Source organism: Vipera ursinii, assembly GCF_947247035.1.
Source record: "Vipera ursinii genome assembly, chromosome: 3".
Classification (NCBI taxonomy): Eukaryota; Metazoa; Chordata; class Lepidosauria; order Squamata; family Viperidae; genus Vipera; species Vipera ursinii.
Genome location: NC_139516.1, coordinates 147,940,735 through 147,963,909, shown reverse-complemented (window position 1 = coordinate 147,963,909; position 23,175 = coordinate 147,940,735). Strand labels below are relative to the sequence as shown.

At 38.1% G+C, this 23,175-nt stretch overlaps 1 protein-coding gene across 3 annotated transcripts in view; it reads left to right on the top strand.

Annotated features, from left to right (window-relative positions):
- Window positions 1-23,175, top strand: part of JARID2 (jumonji and AT-rich interaction domain containing 2) — a 244,922-nt gene that overhangs the window by 108,751 nt on the left and 112,996 nt on the right. For all 3 annotated transcript variants that reach the window (XM_083360663.1, XM_083360661.1, XM_083360662.1), the window contains exon 2: window positions 13,093-13,225. In XM_083360663.1, the coding sequence (XP_083216789.1) occupies window positions 13,093-13,225 (133 nt within the window). The remainder of the gene's footprint in view (window positions 1-13,092; window positions 13,226-23,175) is intronic.

Below are 23,175 nucleotides of genomic sequence, written 5' to 3'. Positions count from 1 at the left end.
AATATAAATGCAGTAAGTAAGTATCATTTACATTTTGCCAAATGAATTATTGTGTTTTTTTTTAAAGTACTGCTGATTTGCTTCACTGAATGTTTGTTAAAAAGGAGCATGCGTCTCACATTTCTCTTTCCACTATTCTTCATTTATATGCACAGACCCAATAGGTAATGCATTCTGTCCCTCTTGTCTGTTTTCATCATTTCTTAGGTTTATTTCACTCTCTTTTTCTTCTTTGTAGTGGAGATTATATACCCATAAGACTTTTAAAAAAAAAATGAAGAAAGTGCACATGGGCCCCAAAACTGAATCCTGAGTCTGACCTAATGTTTGTTTAAACCGTTTTCAAGTGCAAAACCTCACAAAATGTCCCTCTTCCAGTCTGAAAGTGCTATTTTGAATAAGAAATCAGCAGTTGGAGCATGTTTAGACCTATAGAAGTTTCAGGCTTTGCTTAAGAAACAGCTGTTTCGCAGTCAGGATGAGACTTGAAAAGTTTTGGGAAGTTTCACGCTCAAAACAATTTGAAACTTAATTGTTTCGCACAACCTGGTTTTAAAAAGAAGCTGTTGCGTGTTAAATGTAACATGTATGAACTATTGCATATTATTATGCAGCCTTCTAACTTTTCAAAAATGAAGAATATTTATGGATATAGTTTCAATTTTTTGAGTAAACAGCTTTCCTACCCTCTCAGTGGGCTGATCTGTGTAGTACTGCATTTTATGTAGTTATGAATGACTACATTAAACTTTGAGAAAGGAGGCTCAAGTCCAGGTTAAGAGAAGAATGGGCAGTGTACGAAAGCCCCCAGGGTTGTTTGCAGTACATGAGGCACAAATACACTGATGGCTACTGTTAATGCTGTTAATACTGTTAATAGGGACGCGGTGGCTCAGTGGGTTAGGATGCTGAGCTTGTCGATCAGAAGGTCGGCAGTTTGGCGGGTCGAATCCCGAGTGCCGTGTAGCAGAGTGAGCGCCTGTTACTCGTCCCAGCTTCTGCCAACCTAGCAGTTCGAAAGCACGTAAAAATGCAAGTAGAAAAATAGGGACCGCTACGGTGGGAAGGTAACAGCGTTCCGTGCGCCTTTGGCGTCTAGTCATGCCGGCCACATGACCACGGAGACGTCCTCGGACAAACACTGGCTCTTCGGCTTTAAAATGGAGATGAGCACCAGCCCCTAGAGTTGGAAATGACTAGCACGCATGTGCGGGGGAACCTTTACCTTTATGTACTACAGACAGTGAATATGCACTGCGGACACAGTGAATTTATGTTAGTACACATCTCTGAAGTGTAATAAACTGGTAAGCCCTCTAGGAGCTGAGCCTTGTAAGATAGAAAGGACAAAGGAGAGGAGAAAAATAACTAATGCAAATAGAAGAAGGAAGTGTAAACTGGAATCATTGAGGCTAGAAAAGCAGTGTTGTCTTAAGTAGCCTCTTTGAAGTGGTAGCTTAAGGAATGACCCTGTCAGGAAGCACAAAAGCCAGAACGATGATGGGAAGAAAGGGCAGATGATACAGAGCCGATACAGGAGAAGAATGAGAGCAAAGGGAAATAAATTCGACTCTGCAATAATTCATCTCCATAATTCTCTTGCTATTTTTGCAGACCATTCCCCCCCCTCCCACCCCCATGTCAACGAAATAGGTTGCCTCTATTCTTTGGGATCTCCTTAAATTCTTTAAATAATTTTGGCAAAGGAAATCAAAGGACGGGGAGAGAGAGACTTGAAGAAGCATGTTTGTGTTATTTTTGTGAATTATCATATAGAAAAAAGAGCAGCGGACAGAATTCTTCAATCCAAAACTCTTTAAATGTGTCGGACTTTAAAAAAATAAATAAATCCAGTACATATGGAGAATGATAAGCATATGAAAAGCTGCTGCACTAAGGACTAATTGAGGTAAAACATGAACAATGTTTTTGTGGATTAAATTTGAAAAATTACATAGCGTACAGGCTGCCTAATCCCTATTTCTAGCTATTTGACGTATTCAAACGTGATTGCTAAAAGCCATAGCATTTCAAAAACATTGAACTTACTTTATGAAGAGGAGATCTCAGTAGAAGAAAGGTTTGTCTATCCCTAAACAGTGTCCTTGGAAAACGATCTATCTCTTAGATAGCTGTTGCTTATATGAGTAGTCTTCTAAAATATCACTTTAAACCCGCCATAGATTCCATAGTGGAATGTTGAAACTTTAACTACAACCACATTATTCTGCATCTTGGAACCAAATTCCCTTGAGATATCACATGGCCTCCCCCCCCCTTTGTTACAAAGGTCTTGTAAAGTTGAAACAAGTAGAAAAAAGATTAGATAACAGTATAATTGGGAACATGGGAAAGGTTTAGGAATGAAGCATATAATGGTTAAATTTGTAGATAGATTTATAGAGCAGGAACATTAATAGCTTTTCTAGCCAAAAAGTATGATCTAAATGTAAGATAATTCCCTCTTGGTACAACAGTAGTAGAAGATATTTGTCTCTGTGTGTGTGTGTGTGTGTGTGTGTGTGTATTTCCCCTTCTCCCCAGTTTCAAATATAATTATTTGGAAGGCTTCCCTTTCTTTTGTATAATTGTATAATATAATAGATATGCCTAACTACCACCTGAGTCAGTTAACAATTACAAAAAACTTGATATTTGACCTGATATTTGACATTGATGGTTCTTGCAGTCCTGTTTACTGACTGTGCATTTATTATATTTAATATTATGTTTATACTCTGCCATACCTCCCTCCCATTGTATTTGTGGTAACAGAATAACAGAATTAGAAGGGACATTGGAAGTATTCTAGTCCAACCTCCTGCTCAGGCAGGAAACCCTATACCAGGGGTTGGCAACCGGAAAAAGGAAAAGAGCCACTCAGAACTGGTTCCATCACACAAACAAAAAAGTGGGAGCCGCAAAAAGTGCGCGCACGTGCATCCACTCACGCGCATGCGCAAAAAACATTTTGCGCATGTGCAAAATGGGAGTCACCTGCGCGGCAACGGGTCTCCCCTTTGGAGAGGTGCACACCATCCCTTTCGGAGACCTGCCGCGTTCGTCAAACATGGACGAATGCGGCAGCTGTGCAAATGGGATGGCGGCGGCGTAGGAGAGGTGCGCGCGCACCTCTCCCAAGCCGCCGCCGTCCCTTTCGGAGACCTGCCGCGTTCGTTAAGCATGGACGAACGCGGCAGCTGTGCAAACGGGACGGCGGCGGCTTGGGAGAGGTGCGCGCACACCTCCGCCCTTCGGAAAGGTGCGCGCGTACCTCGGAATGGGCGGTGCCACTCTCCATTTGGAGAGGTGCGCGCGCACCACTGCCCGTTTGAAGAGGTGCGTGCACACCGGGCGACTGGGAGCCGCAGGAGACAGGTTACCGACCCGTGCCCTATACCATTTTAGACAAATGACATCCTTATGCAAATTGCATGTGTCATTTTATGACATCACTATGCGTGTAATTTAAAATGCCATACATACAATAGGAATTTCATCTGGAGTAACTGAAGTCTGTTGCATCAATACCTGCGAAATGAAGGTTTTGATTTGCAAATCATTGTCTGTCTCTCTATCAGCATCACACTTGATAAACAGGAGGTTTCAATTTTTTTTGTAAAAGTGTTCTATGAGAACACAAAAACAATTCTTTTTTTTTTAAATAGTCCTATTATAAAGTCCTATTAGAATAACAGAGTCGGGAGAAACCTTTAAGGTCTTCTAGTCCCAACTCCCTGCTCAAGCAGGAAACCCTGTACCATTCCAGACAAGTAGCTGTCTTCTTAAAAGCCTCCGGTGTTGGAGCGTCCACAACTTCTGGAGGCAAGTTGTTCCACTAATTAATTGTTCTCACTGTTAGGAAATTTCTCCTTAGTTCTAGGTTTCGTCTCTCTCTGATTAGTTTCCATCCATTGTTTCTTGTCTTGCCTTTTGGTGCTTTGAAAATAGTTTGACTCCCTCTTCTTTGTGGCAGCCCCTCCTCAAATATTGAAACATCGCTATCTTGATCTTGTTTAACATCATAATAGCCCTGAGAGTTACGCGTTTCATTGCCATTTTATTTGGTCTGAGATATAAAACTGAGTGATATAAATTATCCAAAATTGTGTCTCCACGCATAACTAATCTGCTGTAGCTGAAAACCACGGTCAAGATTCACAGAATTTAGTCAGACACTCTCCCTGATACGCCGCTAGATTCTACAAATGTTTGCTACATAATAAGTGGTCATGTGATACACTGTTGACCAGATGTCTGTTAGATCAAAATAATTTTATTATAACATTAAGAGCAGTTAGCTTCGGCTCTAAACCCAGATCAACATTCAGTGTATTTGTGTTTAAAAAAAATACTCCATAAGAAGAGAAAAACTGACATAAAATTAGGCCAAAATGCAGTTAGCTAAGCAACCCATCCCTGTATACTGATGAAAGAGATTCTTCAGAAAACTAGGAAGTAATTCAGTTCATGGCAAGCCATCTATTCAAGCTAACCTAGATGTGTGGAATGTTTAACTGTCTTGCAGGTTGATGCTCTTTTAGTAGTTTAAAAAGATGCTCTCCCAATCCAACTTAAAGGCGCTGGTGCATTAAGAAAAATATAAAACAAAATACAAAGTATTTAACACCTCATCTAAATGACCCTTTGAAAATACAGAGTAGGCAATAAAAAGCTTGATAGTTTTAAGATTGTACTACACATGTATCCACATTTGTGGCTCCGTTTACCCTTCTATGAAAGAGAAATACCATTTAGTAGCATTAAAACACTATTCTTTTGGTCAAAGTACTGCCAAATCTGAATTGCTCAATAATCCAGCTAGACCACAGCACATAAGGTCTTTTTGGCTATATTCCAAGGGCCAGGCTTTGAAACTCTGGTGGAGGAATTACACAATCCGAAAACCCCTAATGAAAAGGTGGGGGGTGGGGAGATAATGCGCTGATAGACTGAAGGGCGAAGAAGCCTAGCTAAGAATGGAACACAGATTTATTCAATCTGAAGAATCCTGAAACAGTAGATAATACACACATATGATTTTTCCATGATTGAAAGGTCAGTTGGAAACTTTTCCCCAACTAGTCGATTAAATCAAGCTTTGCAATAACTCAGGATTCCCACAATTTATAAATAAATGTACATTGAAAGGATCTAGTTTTTCCATAATCTCTTAGACTTTTCTTCTGAGAGATTAATAATAGGCAGTGAGCTAGTTAATGCAAACTGTTCTATGCTCACTACTTCTTTCTAGATTGAATGCCTGTTAGAATGAAAAGAATATTCCGTCAGTTCTTCTGAAGTACTGAAAAAGAGAATATTAGAGTAATTCATCGGCCTCTGTGGAGTTAAATTGTTTACATCTTAGTTCCTTATCCCCATATAGCAGGCTTATCACATTGCCACTAAAAACTTAACAGACCCACTGTAAACATGAAGTTCAGTGAATTCCCATGCATTGGCTTACCGTACATCCCTTCTGTTTTCAAAAGGGGAACAGACAATTGATGGCATGCTTCCAAGTGGGTGGACTCTTGAAGAGTATCGTACATCTTCCACACTATTCTTTTTAAATATGGCTGTGTAAATCTAACTGAACTCGAGAGAGAGTAAATGTTTTTTCACTATCCAGAATGCAGCGCAACTTGGCAAGAGGAATGCTGCAAATAAATATATACTGAAACTCTAGAAGAGTAAATGCTCTTCTTTCTAATAACCACTTTTATGAACATCCTTCATGCTTTATAGCTGCAGTTGAAAATTGTAGAACAGTCGTTTATATCTTAATCCCGGTTCATCTAGGATAACCGGATAGCAATTGTTCATGATCACTACTGGCATATTTATTTATGTAATTTATATAGCCACTCATCTTACCAAACAGGGTTGTAGTAGGGATGAAGCCTCAATTGTGACTTTGTACACCTAGCATCGAGTGAATCTGAAGCACACTCTGAACTCAAATAAAAAAGAGATTATTGCTAAGGTAGTGGATGAATGTGTGGAAGGTTTGCTTGGGTTTTTTTTGGGGGGGGTACACTAATCAATTCACTGAATTCAAGATGGGCTGCTAACTAAATGATTGAGTTTAGTTCTGAGAAATTTAAAAAAACACCATATATCCAGCATTGTATTTTCACTGCATTCTGGATTTGTGGAATCAAAGAAACAGTGGCCAGCAAAAACATCAGAGCAAAAGCAAAAGTAACACTGGTTCAGTGCCAGATATTGCTTACCTGTACTACTGTGTGTAAACAAAATTGACTTAGATTTCTTGGTATCCGATATCAGTGGCAAAATGTATCCTAATCTAGAGTGCAATGTGAGCAGATCTGTGCTGCTTGTTTTTGGAAGAGATGGCCCGAATTCTATCAGTGGAAGAGGGTCCTGCAGTGCAAATAGCAAGCAGCCTTTGGATTAAGGCCTCCAGAATCTGCAGGGTTGTTTTTTTTAAAAGGGTACATTGGTTAATTGGATGAATATTGTCTCACTAGTTTAGCCATACATCCCAAATATTTTTCACTATTTCTGCGCATTGCTAAAATAGTGGCATAATGTTAAATTTCTTCTAGCCAGGTATTTCCATAGTTATCAAATAATATGTTATTTTATGTGTTGGTTGCATATAAATAAATTATCATTTAATATTTATACATTTTTAAATCGAAATTTAGTTAGAATTGGAAAGTGATAATTTTTAATTACATAATATAAGCAGGTGAGACTAATTCATTTTCTATATAATATTGTAATCAAAAACATAGTGGGAATAGGACCACTTTAATACATTTTCAAAATGCAGGGAGAATTGAAGCAATGTATATCTCTGGGGAAAAAAATGGGAAATACCAGAAAGACTGTTACATTTAAAGCCCTACATGGGGCAGCCGTAGGATGCATTGCACAATGTCTTGTGACAACTGAACCCACTCATCTGGTATTCTAAAAGATCTTGGAGATTAAACTCTCAACAGGATCTTTTAGAATACCAGATGAGTGGGTTCAGTTGTCACAAGACATTGTGTAATGCATCCTACGGCTGCCCCATGTAGGGCTTTAAATGTAACAACTAGCACGATGTATTGGGCCTGGAAGTTTATTGATAACTAGTACAGCACCTTGACAAAAGTATTACCGTAGTAGCAATCTGTACTGCTGAAGCTTCTGAGTCATCTTCAAAGACAGCTCTATGTAGAGCACATTAAGGAAGTCCAGCTGAGAGTTGATTAAAGTGTAGAGGTTCTCAGGGGTTATCCCCAGCCAGATAGATTTATCAAGGCTCTCCTCTGAAGCCTAATGTCTCCATTTCTACCACTTGTTCCAGAAGGATTCCTACATCACAAACCATCTACTCCGGGGCGGGGGGGGGGGAATCACAACCCTCCCCAGAGTTACTATGGGGACTGATGTTATTGGGATGCTGAAGATAAAGACCGGCTCTGTCTTATGGATTTAATTTGAGTTTCTTTCCAGATGTCTTTGACTGAAGTAATTGATTTGATTGATGGATCTCAAGGTAGCTTCATCAAAGCTAAAAGAAATTCTAAAAGATGCAAACGGTATCTGTTTCCAGAAGGAATTTGTTTTCTTTTCCTCAGCGTGCTGTCACAAGAAATCTTTCATGACTGGATATTTTGGAAGACACAATCCCAATATCACTAGAGGGTGTCAGTTGAATGAAACTTCAACAGATCTTAGAGTTTTGAATTTAACCATCAACACAGATGTCACATAACAATTGTGGAGAACCTAGATCTGGCCCAATAGGTATTCTCAGCTGCGTAACCACCATTAAGGAGATATAAATTTAATACATCAATTGTTTGGGCCAAATAAATCAGCATCATTTCCTGCTTTGTCCTTAAATTGTCAGATAAAAAGTGGTGTTGCTTCATTAGCATAGGAAGGAAACGGTGAAACATAATATACCATAGTTATCATGTCCCCTCCTCCAGTTTTAGCATTAAAAGTCTCCAGCAACTACCAAGTGCACTTGTAGGTAAGAACACTACCAGCCTTTATATAGATGTAAAGGTTATGTCCACACTGATCTAATCCAGGGCTTTTCAACCAGTGGTACGGGTACCACCTGTGGTACATTGGCACCTGGCAGGTGGCACGCAACCATCCTAGAAAAGTGGTAGCAGGGGAGGGGAATGAGCTGAACCGGTGGCAGCACCGCACAAGCCTGAGCGAGAGACGGCTGGAGCTGCAGGGCTGTCAGGGCTCAGCGGAAGCGCCAGGATCAGCGCCAGGCTCCAGCTGGAGCTCGGTGGAAGCGCTGATCAGCTGGAATGTTGCAGCATCTCCAGGGTCTTGTGATTTACATTAAGATGCTTGGCAACTGATTCATATTTATGACGGTCACAGTGTCCCAGGGTCATGCGAAGTGACCAAAACCTGCTACAACCACCCAGCAGATGCGGGGAATAAAAACCAAACACCCCCTCCCCACCCCCTCTGCCAATCCTCAACAGAAATGCTCACAACAATGAAAACCTTGGATAGGAGGAAGAGAGCCGCTGGGCAGGCAGGTAGGTGTCTTGCTCGGCTGTGGCTTGGGGGGCACTTTTTTCAGTGCCATTGTAACTTTCAAACAGTCAATAAGCAAACTGTTGTAAGTCGAGGACTTCCTGTACTTCATCACTCCCCCCCTTTTTTTTTTGGCCAAGTTTTTGACACCTTGCTAGGTGACTGGTGGTACTCAGATGTTGCCATATCCTAAAAGTGGCACAATGGGTGAAAAGGTTGAAAAGCCCGGATCTAATCTGTGGGTGTTGATGAAGGGTTATATAAACATTTATCAACAACAGATACATTTTATCAATCTATTGAAGTTTACATAATGCCTGCATGATAAAAGCAGAATCAGATTTAGTATTCTTCACCAACCTAAAGAAAATACTGCAAAATCAGGCAGAAAAATATTTTTATTTTATTTCTTAAATTTGTTTGCTGTCCTTCTCGCTAAGAGCTGACTTACAACATTATTCTTAGACAGCCAGATCTCTTGTGAAAAGAGCAGATTAATGATAAACTGACAAATAAAATATGTTTTGAGTCTGGTTTTTCAACCAGAAATGTTTCATGAAATGCAAGTTTGAGGGCAATGCTGAGGTGGAAGCCAGTCTGTTCTTTATTGTATCTGAGAGCTAATTTGATTTTATTTCTGGCTTTAGCCCTTTCGGGAGTGATTGTTCACATTTAAAATCCTTCTAACAACCATTGTTGTCTCATAATGTACAAAAGATGTATTTTCTAAAGAAAATTTATCCTTATATTTTCGAATTATTTTTTTATTGAAAATAACAAAAGCTTCAAATCATTAATGCTGCCTTGATGGTGAAATGAGAAGTGCATGGCCTGCTTTTGCTTTAAATCTAAAAAATAAGTTTTATATTGAATTTTCTTGTATGTTGAATTCATTGTTTATTACCTGGAAGGCTGGAAACATAATTTCCTATAGTGTTCCCAGACTGATACACAGGAAGACCTTTCAAATGCCTGTTCGTTAGGTATGTTTCTTGAACAATATTTTTCAAAGAAGTGATAGGCATATCGATTTTCTCTTCAATTTTATTTGATGGTGGCTTTGATACTCAAGAACTTGAGATTGAGAAACAGTTCAGGAGCTGCTTTACTGGGAAATATCCAGGATTAGATCTGGAAATTTGCTAGACACTCCAAATAATAACAAATGTGTTCAAAGCTATTCCCCTACCTTATAAACGTCTTATATTAAATTAAACACATATGTTATTCTGCATATGATTAAACTTATAGCATGACTTTTTCTCTAAAGCTTCGTTATACCAGAGTGGTGGTGGTAGTGGGAGAAGTCCTCCTCCACTTCCTCCTCCTCCTCCATTTTACGAAGTGTTAACACCATAATTCGTGAGGTAGAAATTTGAACGTAGTTCTGCTTGATTAATACCAGGGGGGGTGGCGAAATTGCTATGAAATACCAAAGTTGTAAATTCAACTTTTCAAGTCTCCTTGTTAGAATAGTTTATGAATACACAGGAATGAATTAATCTCAACCTCTTTTATATATTACTAGAACTGTGCATGTAAGGATATTGAAAGTTTGTGGTTGGTCACTAAACATTGTGGCATTGTGTGACATAGTGTGATTTATTATTAGGATCAAAGAGAAGAACAGCATATATTTTTGTTTCCGTAATATGGATATAATAGATGAACTTATATATGTTGATATTTTATAGATTATTTTTAAAATTGTGTCTTTCATAGATTACTGAATCTTCCGATCAGTGTTCTTCCAATAATAATTGTTAAATTATTCAAAAGTTTTTTTTTAAAAAAAATCTGACAAACAATGCCAGTAGTTGTGTCTTTTTTTCACATCTGAATTAGTTTTTAGGCTGGTTAATTCCACTCTGGAATCTTTATTTCTAGAAGAATTCTACATTCATCACATCTTGGATAGATGTGTTCTTTCTCACCTCTCCCCAGTATTAAAAAGAAATTGCATGTTTAATTGATTAAGAATTACGATTTTAAATGTTAAAAGTGTTAGTTCTATAATAGTTCTTATACTAAGTACCTCCCACTCTGTGGTTTCCTCAAGGGAATATTATCTCCCCAGTTGTTTCTACCCATCCTATCAGGCAGGATGGGAATACTGTGGGTCCCTTTGGTTAAAGAACATAGTTGAGAAGGCCTACCATGTGTTCTTTCTGTTGTAGCACCCATCTTTTGGACATTCTCCCTCCAGACAACAGGATGGCTCCCACTACCCTACTGGCTTTTCATAACTCCAGGCCTCGGGCTCTGACTCTGTACAGGGATCTATTTTGTGGTTAATTTAGTCATTATAATTGGTGCTTTATTCTCAGCTGCTATGTATGTTAACTATTTATATTATTTTATTTGCTTTTATTTTAAAAAAAAATTTGTTCACTGCCTAGAGTCACTTCGTGAGGTAGGCAGCATTATAAAATAATAAACAAATCAGAGGAACTCCCATGGTATCACCACTCTCAGGATTCATAGCAGAGTCTGTAATGCAGCATCTAGAAACTACAGCACTCCCACATATACTGTAAAGCCAAATGTGTGGATCCAGTATGTAGACAGCACCTTCATCATAATAAAAATGATGAACTAACTGTCTGCAAGCAAACAACAAAGTTTGGAGAGCACTGAGGACTCCACATTTATAATAGAGTATTACAAATGGGCACTACTCAGCATTTCTCATAGAATTGAGAATAATTAGGGCCATTCCGTATTTGCACAGTTTACAGTTGCTGCTGAAACTGCTCTATAGGGAGCATTCTTTATCTATTTTACATTTTTCAAAAGTTGTGATTGTGATAGCTATTACATTCTCAAAACCTTAGCTTAACATTTAGCAACGTGAGATAACAGTTGTATCCCTTCTCCAGCATGATAGATGGAGAATCCACGAATGGGTTAACTCTGTCTTCCTGCCCAATTAGACTAAGTCTGTCAAACTTGCCACGCCTCTCCTGGGCCAGGATACCTCCCAGTCACGACTTAGTCTGTGCCCAGAATAGACGTGATAAATTAACCCACTCGTGGATTCTCCATCATCGTGCTGAGAAAAGGCGTTCAGGTAAGACAACGCCTCTTCTCAACCCCCGGCTCTTCACCTGGCCAATGTTAATCTGGTTTTTCAGAAACTAAGCAGTTAATTCTGATGTGGTCTGGGGCTTCTTCCATGCCACAGAATAGCTTGAATAATTTTCCATGTCGTGATTATTGTTTATAGCCCTATTATGCAATAATGTATTTGTTAACTGGAGTTGTTATTCTTAGTTTGTGAAGGCTAGGGCTTATAGATAGCATTTGCATCAGCCTTTTTTTAAAATGATTCTGAATAGTATAACAAAAAGTTTTGATGGGACATGTTTTTCCTGGAAAGTTTTCTGCAAATGCTATAATTTTGGCTGGGATCTGCATATGCTTTATGTTCAAAGCAATCTAGGCTTAATATTCTGTCACTGTAGCACAGTAGTATTTCTCTGGCGTGCAGTGTAATCTTCTGCCAAATTGCTAACTTGTTTTGCTATCTTGCTCCCTGTTTTGGTTTTCCCACAATCAAATGATCTGTCATAGAACTAGGATAAACATTTGTTCTTTGTCTTCAGTAGCTTGTTCTGAGCTTTAAATAGCAGAAATGCCACTAACTTGAATAATTTATTTAAAAGATGTTATACTATAAACTGACTGACTGTTTGTCATGCAGAATGCGTAAGTTTTTGCCTTCTGTAATGGATCACTGATGCTGGTGTTTTGATTTCTCACTGAACTGGGGCACTCAGTTGGGATATTCTTTCTAAAATGAAGGTCATCCAAAAAACTAATCTTCTCATTTGGCAGTTGTGCAGCCCTTGAAAAAGACTAGGGCAAAGAACTCATTCTGATAAGTCAACAAGCAGAGACATGATGAAATTTAAAAAATGCTGGGGGAAGAGTGTGAGTTAAAGGTACTTCATACATGATACTTGATCTAAACAGGTAAAAAATATGCACCACTTTTTGCGCTGTAAGATATGCATAGCTATTTGTCTATGGCCTGGAGCAGCTGTCAATCTGGATTAGGGTTATTGATACTATAGTATCAGATTTAAATGTATATAAGATCTATAAATAGATTTTGTTCATAAAAGACATAATGTATGTGCTTATGTTTCAAGAGTTTAAGTAGATTATGGTATCACTGAAGAAAGAGGAGTTTGTTTCCTGTATAAGGAGCATGAGGGGTGATATGAATAGGAGAATTGAAAAAATGGGGTAAAGAAAACTTGAAGTAAAAGAAATAGTGAATAAATGAGAATTAGGAGATTACAATGTAGAAAGTAAGAAATCAGCTTTTGAACCCAATAAAACAGCTGAAAGCTCAATGCTTTTCAAAAATTAAATACAAGATGATGATGATGATGATAAGCATTTAAAAACTTAGAACTAGGACCTCTAGTGTTTTAGGCTTTTAATGATCCTAAATTCTTTATGTTTGTCAAAACCTCCGTTTCTCAAACAAGTGAATGTTCATTTTTAGATCCTTCAAGTGAATTTCTTTTCTCACTTCTTTTGTTCCAATAGGATGATAGTGATGGAATTCCGTGGTCAGAGGAGAGGGTGGTACGAAAAGTCCTTTATTTGTCCCTAAAGGAATTCAAGAATGCACAGAAGAGGCAGCATGATGGCATTAATGGGAGTCTCAAAGGGGTAAATGGTAAGTTTGTTCTTGGGAAAAGGGGTTTTGCTAGTTCATCATTTTGGAGTTACATTAGAAAAGTATGCTTGTGCCTTTTCTTTATCTTCTACTGTTGTGGATAGATTTTTTCATTCTTCAGTGCTGTGTTTTAAGGAAGAAGAAATGCTGTGAATATTTTTTTATCCTCCTTTTCCTCTTCTTCTTTCCTCTTAATACAATGTTTCTCGATCTTGGCAATTTTAAGATGTGAATTTCAATGCTCAGAATTTCCCAGCCAGCAAGTTGAAATCCACACATCTTAAAATTCCCCAAATTGAGAAACAATGATCTAATAGATAAATTGTTTTTTCCCCTAACCCTAAACAAGGTACTGTTACACAATTAATTAAAGAAAAATATTATATGTTAATTCTAGGAAGCACATTATGAGGGGAATTTTAGAACCACATTTGCCTAGTTCAGGGGTAGGCAACCTTGGCTCTTTTATGACTTGTGGACTTCAACTCCCAGAATTCCTAAGCCAGCATGGCTCATCTTGGAAACCTCTCCCTTTCCCCTCAGCGTGGCTGGCTCAGGAATTCTGGGAGTTGAAGTCCACAAGTCATAAAGTGGCCTAGGCCAGGGGTAGGCAACCTTGGCCCCTTTAGGACTCGTGGACTTCAACTCCCAGAATTCCTGAGCCAGCATGGCTAAGCTTGGAAACCTCTCCCTTTCCCCTCAGTGTGGTAGGCTGAGGAATTCTGGGAGTTGAAGTCCACGAGTCATAAAAGAGCCAAGGTTGCCTACCCCTGGCCTAGTTAGAAATCCGGGAGTGGGCTTCCGGTTTGTGCACGCAGCACTGGCGGACTGTCCAGGAGAAGCTCTTCCCCCGGCGTCCGGTCTTTCTCCCTCAGAGGACCCTGCATAGGGTTAAAAGTCGCCCTGGAGGGGCCACCACTGTGAGGAGGCTCTCTCTGTGATCGCGGAAGGGTGGCAGCCCTCTATTTGATCCGGAGTTACTCCTCTGGCCTGAAGAAGAAGAGATCAGCCATTAACGTGGCCGATCACTAAGCCTTTCCCTGCCGAAAGCCAAAATTACTACCAAGCACAACGAAGCAATCTGGAGGATCTGGGTGAGACCTTATCCTTCTTACTTTCCTTTGGGACTTTCTTGAAAATCTTTTCCCCCCCTTCTTGAAAGATCGCGACTGCTTACTTGGGGATTTACAACCTTAAAGCCTCAAAAGACTAAGCTAAATAACTAAGCAACCTTATTTGTACCTCTGATATTTTTGGGCCACTAAAAAGTTTTTGCTTATTTTTACGGGGACCTACTACCCTATTTACTACTTTAAATGAATTAATTGGATAAAAGACTTATATTAGTCTGCAAAAGGATTGTACATGCTATTAAGGACATCTTGTGGCAAAACCTGGTATAGCAAGTAAATCTTTTTTTTTATTCTGAGATTTGGCTCTAACAGATTTGTCCTTGACATTATCTTTAAAGATAAAAATTGGGAATACCTGGCACTGAAAACAACTTTTAGGAATAGTGGAGGTGGACGTTTATTGACTTTTATTAAAATAGCCTCCACTAAAGGCCTATCTGTAAAATACTAAAGAAATGGAAGAATATATTCCTCCACTTGACTATAAACTCATACTGGATACAATTTTGGCAATGACTGCACAAATGAAAGCCAGACTTAAAGACAAATCTGACAGCACAAACTCACCAAATGTGACTTACTTCAAATGATGAACTGACAATCCAAAAATGAACAGAAGATGAGGAATTTAACAACAAAACAGGGGACTTTAAAGTACAATAAGTACAATCTACTGAGAGCCTTGATGCCTAAACATTGATTTCAACTATAAAATCTACAATCCAACAAGCAACAGAAGCTGAAGAAAGCAATACTAAGATGGAGGATGCCAAAGGCCTTCAAATACAGTACACCAAGACTTCAACCAACCAAACAATATCTACAACACCAGACATGACCTCTTACCTAAGCCAGATGGATTTGAAAGAAGAAGAAGACCAGATTGAATTAATGACAACTGCACTATGCCAAACATGGTGATTGGATTTACTGGAACGAAAATTTAATGACTACAAAGGGGTCACTATGAAAAATTGATAACTGGATGGTCTCCCTGGATTCAAACAACGTGCGTAGGAAGAAAGGGAGAGACATTTGAGAAGCTAAAGGCAATTATATGGAAGCCTGCCTGGCACAAGAAGAAAGCTAGAATTAGATTTAAGGGGGGAAAAAAGAAAAGAAATTCAGGAGCAGTTGAGTGGCTGTGATAAAACATTTTTCATTGCACAGGGAATAATAGATGACTGGCGTCTTAGGTGGCGTTCTGACCATCATAATAATGTCTTGAAGTGCTGATTGCACTTGAGCACCATGTAAATGTTCCCAAGTGCTTCTTTCCTTTTTAGATGAAAGTTCAATAGTTACATGGAAAATGCACTCTTTATTGAAGGTTATGTAGCTTCAGTTAAAGTGTTTTGGGTTGAATTGCATCAGATCATCTGCAGGATCTAACATTTGATAAATATTTATTCTGTGTTTTATTTATTTATATCTGGCCTTTATTATTTTTATAAATAACTTAAGGCGCTGAACGTATCCAACACACCTTCTTCCTCCTATTTTCCCCACAACAACCCTGTGCTGTGAGTTGAGCTGAGACAGGATGACTGGCCTGAGGTCACCCAGTTGGCTTTCATGGCTAAGGCAGGACTAGACATAAACTCTCTCTGATTTCTTTGTCAGATAATAATGTGAAACATCAGTTTGAAATGAGTTCATATTTTAGCAGTGAACCACTGCTTTCCAAGGCAAGTCGCAGAGTATGACTAAGACAGCATCTGGTTTCTCCCAGAGTAGATTTGACCCGGTTTTCTTTCTCAGAAATTCTCACACATAAATCTATTGATGTTAGTGATGCTAGTTACTTTTGAGCCATTTTGATGTAGTGATTAAAGGCATTGGACTAAAACCAAGAGACTGATTTGTGTCTTGGACACAAAGACAGTTAAGTAATTTTGGACCAGTCATTCTCAACCTTGGAAGAGGACAATGGCACACCACTTTCAAAAAAATAAGAAAATTTCATGGACTTATCCAGACAGTTTCCAGTAGTCTGGAATGATTCATTGGCACACAGACAGTTTATTTTAGATCCCCATACATAGTATTGCACTTTCATCCTGAACTGTTGTATGAGATTGTGAGTGTGATGACCAATAACTGATATGTTGGACTTCAGCTTCAATAATTCTTGGCTGTCATGATTTGAGAGCCAAAAATCTAAATGTATTTGCTTTATTGTGAATTTGTTCCCTTGAGAGATTCAAAGAGTATACAAGGAGTTGGCAACTTTTGAGAGGTCAATCTTTCAAACTTTTTGGAGGGCACGGGTAGCATTGTTGTGCCATGGTACCATCACCAGAAAAAATATGGCTAAATTTGGGAAAGAAGTTTTAAGATATGGAATGTCAGTCAGAGGCAAACTATTACCATTCTCATTCTTAAATCTCACCAGATTTGAAACATGCCCTCAAGTCATACCACCCAAATTGAGCTGCTTTTTTGTTTTTTAATGTCCCAGTCTTAGTGAAATGTGGGGCCACAAAAGGAGTGCTAGGACATTGCAAGTTGCCCTCCTGAGCATATATAGTTATTATTTCATAGTTGTTACAGTTGCTATGATATTTATTTTGTAAATAAAATAATAAAATATATTTCTGTGAAATGATAAGGAAACATCTGGCCTTTTACAGGAAACTTCCTAATCTTCAGAAGCAGGATAACATATCAGTAAATCTTGGAGAATCCATGTTGTATTTTTAAATGCTGCTATTTCTTCTATGATATTAATATGCATAGAATTTGGAACCATGATGATCAGTTTTTCAGAGGCTCCTTCATAAGAGTTAATCTCATTCCCATGAGACATAGCTTGCTTTCTAATGTTGCTTTATACATGAAATAGATGGCTGTAAAAATGAAATACGGTCTCTAAGTATCCTTGGCTTTTATTCATAAGGTCATATTTTGTATCTTCCCAGCAAAATAGCTCATAAAAGAAATCCATTTCCCTCAAAAACAAAAACTGATTTTGTGCATTAACACAACACCACTCTGGTTAAACAACAGGATATCTAAATGTCACATGTAAAGCACACATAAGATTATGTTTATGTTCTTATTTTATGAGGGTTTTAGGTTCATTATACACATCATTCCAAGCTACAGGTTGAACTAACCATAGTTAAAAAGTCAGATATACCATGTTTTAGAAATACTTGTATTGAACAATTACTGCGGTAAATTCAGTGGCATCTGGAAATAGAGTTGTGGCATTAACTATATATTGTTAATTAAAAACATCATACCAACATAATGATTTGCAATCATTTCAAAGCATGGTCTGGAGTCTGGACATGGTTGAACTGCTTTGGCGTCTGCCTGGCTGCTTCTGTATGCTATGCTGAGCACCTAAAATTATAGATTTGAAGAGATTGACCCAGCCAGTTCTATGTAATTTGGAAACAACAATTGTGTATTGCTTATGAATTCTTAGTGGGGAAACATTTACTGCTGTTCTCTATCCCTAGATGGCATGATCTGCAGCTGACATGTTGTGCTTGCTAAATGACTTTGTTCACCAATGCCTTATGCCCCTAGTTGACGGAGAGCGAAGGAAGAACAAGCCATTTCAGAATGGAAAGTAGTGTAGCTTACATTTAAAGATGTTAGCAAACTATTTTGATATATGGGTCAGGTTGTTACCACTTCTAGATACCATCATTTGACCCTGTTGTCCTTCTTCTTTCCCAGAAAAGGTCTGAGGCTCAGCCATGCAAATCACACTTTATTAGGCTCATCTTTCATCCTGGCCTAGCATCTGAGGCAATAAAAAAAAGATCTTCACAGACTCCCAGAAGCCAGGAAGGTCAGGTTCCTTCTGATCTCAGATGAAGACAGGATTTCTTGGTCCCACAAGAGGGCATATTTTTAAATAACGGGACCTGAACATACCCACCCTTTAAGACTTGGTGGGACAGATAGAGACCCTCAGAGGTAGGCAATTTGCAAGTAACATGGCCCTGTGCCAAGCTGAGTTTTAAAGATAATCTCCAGCACCTTGAATTGAACCTTGCAGCATAATTGGAGCCAAGGCAGCAGATGTAACAGCAGTGAAAACTAGGCAAATCTCAGTACACCCTAACTTCATGCACTGTTGCATTGTGAACCGGTTGGAAGTTTCCAAGTGTTTTTCAAAGTCACCTCTCCCCCCACCCCCACCCCATACAATAGTTCAGTCAGGATGTGATTAAGGCAGGAACGCAATGAGCAGGGCCTTCTGGTCCAAAAACGGTTGCAACTGGTATACAAGACAAATCTGTGCAAAAGTCTTCCTGTCTGTAGTTGCCAACTGCTCTTCGAGCAGGATTTGTGAGACCTGGAGGACTTCCAAATTGCTCATGAACTCTGTGGGTGAGGGGATGCTAACTTGTCTAGAGTTAAATATGAAAAATCTCCAGTTGCAGGGGACCTCCAAACCCAAAAGTCTTCCACATTGCTAGGGTTGAATTGCAGCCTGTTATTCATGTTAGAGACCTGTAGAGATGGTTTCTGCCCAAATATACCTGATCTAGAGCATCTTGGCAGAACTACTGCCATGTCACATGCTTGTTTGGGGTTTGAAAAATAGTAAAAATTTCTATTTTGTGCACATCCCTAATTTACAGAGATTACTCATATGAAATTTGACAGATGTTGGTTGAAACACAGAGAAACTAAAGAAAAAGAAGGCATGGGAAAGAAGTGGGAGGAGAGGATGAAATGAATTGTTACATGGGCCAGCCTGGATCTTAGGAATTAAATACCAGAACAATGGAATTTAATAGGAGTCTCCAAACTTGGCACAAGATTTGTGGACTTCAACTCCCAGAATTCCTCAGCCTGCGTTCTGGGAGTAGAATTCCACAAGTCTTAAAGTTGCCAAGTTTGGAGAGCCTTTGAACGTAACATGTTTTTTCATTTTCCTAATGTTTAAAAAGCCTTTATTGCTATTCTAATATACTCTCCTTCAAAGCATAGCATCTATTGTACTATTTCATTAGAAAAATATGATCATAAATTTACTTTTATTTTTAATAGAAAAGTAAAACTGCACTCCTTTTTAGCCAACATGCAACTTATCCCTAATCTATCTGAATGCTTTGGTCTCACAGTGTGTTTGGGATGAGTACGGCTTGGATAGGTTGTTAATGGAAGATAATGCTTTAGTCTTGTGACATTGCAGCTCTTATTGCTGCAAAGAATTTCAAAACTCAGGGTAGATTGGTGGAAGAGCAAAATTTAGCCTTTGAGTGCCATGTGAGGAAATGGAATGCAGCCAAAACGGGAAGAAAATAAAGAGAAGCAAAGAAATCAATTCAGCCAGTATGATCAGGCTTCAGAGAGGTTTATTTCTAAACACACACACACACACACACACACACACACACACACACAGAGAGAGAGAGAGAGAGAGAGAGAGAGAGAGAGAGAGAGAGAGAGAGAATGTGAAGCAGAAAATTATTACTTTTTGAATGTTGTTCAAATGTGATTTTTTTTCTGTTGAAGAACATTAATAAAACCCATAAATCTAATATGATGTTGGACTAAAATTGAAGATACTTTTAATTCAAAACTAACTTAAACTCTGAAAGTCTGCTTGGAGACTTTGAACCAAGTATTGGCTCTTAGCCCAGATCATCTCACAGATCTGAGAAAAAAATGGAGGAAAAAGTGCTATGTGTATTGTCTTTAACTGCTGGAACAAAGATTGATTTAAATCATACTTAGATATATACAAACAGATACATATGCACACACATTGCACATACATATGTGTGTGTGAGAGAGAGAGAGAGTGAGAGAGAGAGAGAGAGGGGGGGGAAATAAAAGGCTTTGGCGTATTTCCATTTGTGCAGTCTTATTTGATCTTGTGATACATATTGTTCAGAACAGCCATTCATGATTTCTGGCTGAAACATGAAGCACTGCTTCAGAAAAATTCAATATTTTTCCCCCCTCAATGTAACACATGCTATGAGAAGGCCTCATACAGAATTCATTAGCTAATAATAGGATGCTGACCCTCAAGAGTAAGAATTATCTGATAGTAGATTTAATCCTTTGCTTCAGAATAAAAATCAAACACCCCTTCATTCTGCTAGCCTTATCCAGATACATTCTGTTTCTATAGATACATTGCTTGACTTTCATTGAACATTATAACAATTGCTAATAGAAGAACTGATTTATCTTTAAATTTTATTGTTATATTGCACTTCTGAAAAAGCCCAAGGCAGTGTACAAAATTGATGCAAAATAAAAAAGACTTGACAAAAATAGCTCTATAATAATGGAGAAATTGGTTGACAGTGTTGCAAAATATTCTTTTCAAATATTTCAATAGGAAATTGAATGGAATAAACTGAAAATCTAAAGAGTATCTAATTTACAATCCAAAATGAAATGCTATGGTATTTAAGAATTTAACTCTGTATGTTTCCTTTATGCTGTCACTTTTTCCAGTTGCTTCAAAACTATATATGTATATTGCATAGATATAACTCTAGAAATTAGAGTATAGTTTCATTCAAGAAAGTACAAATTGAACCAAGAATAGAAAGTAAGAAGTGAAACTTGTCAATTTTAAAAATAAGAATGGGCCTCTATTTTGATTACTTTAGCGTTGTTACTGTTTTAAATTCTTATTTCATGCCTTAGGTAAGCATCTTTTTAAAATGTGAGAAAAGTCAAGCAAATTTAAATGAAATAGAATGTATAATATACATTAAAAGCTTTCATGATATGTCAATTGTAAAACTTATTCACATTTTAAATTTAAAAGCAAAGTACAGCTTTGAACCTAGGTACAGTATGATATTTTTTCCCCTTTGGTGAATATGTCATTAACAAAAGATTGTTCATCCATCACGTTGGTTCAGTGTATTACCGTAAATTAATTGTGAGCTAGGAAGAACAATCAGGAATGTACCCCAAATGAAGAAGGTAAAAGGGGGAGGGACTGAGAAAATATAATTTACCCTCATAAATTGTAACTGTAACAGAAAGCCAAGCCTGCTTTTGGAAAAGGAGAGCTAATTCAAATATTATCACTTATATTTTAAACATTAGCAGCGTTCAGAAACTATTTTTATGCACCAGTGCTGTCTCTGTTAAAGGCGGAACTCTAATCGTTCCCAGTTCCATACTTTGAAATACCATTATTTTTACAGATGATTCAGTATACTTGGGTACCTTTTCTTACTAGGGAGCATCATGGCTACACTGACTTTAAATCAACTTTCTGTTCAATATTACAGGGTGTGCCCCTCCCAATACTTGTATGGTAAAACACTAGAATTCTGAAACAATGTCTTGGTGAGACATTCTAAGTGGCAAAGCTGGGTTTAAACAAACTATTACTAGCCCATATCATTGAATAATAAACTATCCAAACTCAAGTAAATCCAGTTCAGTGCTGTTATAGCTGCCAGTGAAGAGAAGACCAAAGCTTCACTAAGTAGGTTAGATTTAATGGGTTAAGGATGAGTTTTAAGAGACGAAACAGATGCCTTTAAGACTTAATTTTTTCTCATGCCTATTTTTTTTTAATGAACCCTATCCTGGTGGCTTCATGGTTGGATTTATAACTTATGCTTGTTGCACAAAATTAATGTAGCCTCCAAGGCATAGATGCATTGCATTAGCGTGTACAAAGACAGCATAGAAAATAGAAAATTAAGGGATGAAAATCTTACATGGTAATACAGGTAGTCCTTGATTTACAACAGTTCATTTAGTGACCATTGAAAGTTACAATAGCCCTGAAAAAAGTAACTTATGACCGTTTTCACACTTACGACTGCTGCAGCATCCATGTAGTCACGTGATCAAAATTCAGATGCTTGACAACTCGTTCATAGTTACAACGGTTGCAGTATCCTGGGGTCATGGGAACGCTACACTTTTTGCTTCTAGTCAGGTTTTCAGGCTCACTGTAATTCTGTATACCCCCCGTGCTGTCATGAGGCAGCATAGTTGCTCACCATTGTCATTTATTTTAAATACTGCTTTATATATATATATATGTTTGCTCTGACCTTTGATTTTAGATTTGCAATAAAGTCATATTTCTCTCGCTTTCGGATTTTAAGGATGGTTCATTTACATCAGTGAGGTTCTTTGTTGTCCTATCTTCCAACTGTAAAATGGAACTGATGTTCTCATCCAGGCAGATGATGCTTCAGCCTGGCACAAATTTTATCCAATTCACACTCTTATGTCTTTGCTTATGCTAAAAGTGCCTTTCTTAACATCTTCTGGGACCTGCCTGAGTTGATCCCTGTCTTCATGCCAGGGGACATGGAGCTGATAACTGGGACTTCCTAGAGAAGGAGCAAAGATAGAAGATTGAATTAACAGTGTCATTGAAGATACTAGCTTTATTTGTAGATATGAACAGCACTTTTATTGGCACATATGCATGAAGCTTCTAGAGTGCTCCTTCTGCTTTAAAATGGAGTATGAAATTATTGTAAGAAATTATTGTTTCCAAGCCTGGTGTTTTTCTAAGTGTGCAGTTCCCTGAGCATCAGGTCTAGTAAAGAAAAATGCAGCCCAATTTAGCTTAGTATGACAATTGTTATTGATTTTTGCTTTACTTATTTGTATTTTTTCCTGCTATTTTAGAATCAGTATTCCCTAACCTCACTTTTATTTTGTGTGTATAAGAGGAGAAGATAAATACAGTTGCGTGGTAACTGTTTTCCCTATGGCCTCTTCCCATATTATTTATAGTAATGTGTGAAGAGGCTATATATAGATGGAATATGATGTTTGTCTATATGGAGATTGTTGGAGAACTGTAGGAAGAAACATAGGAAATGGAAATTTCCACAA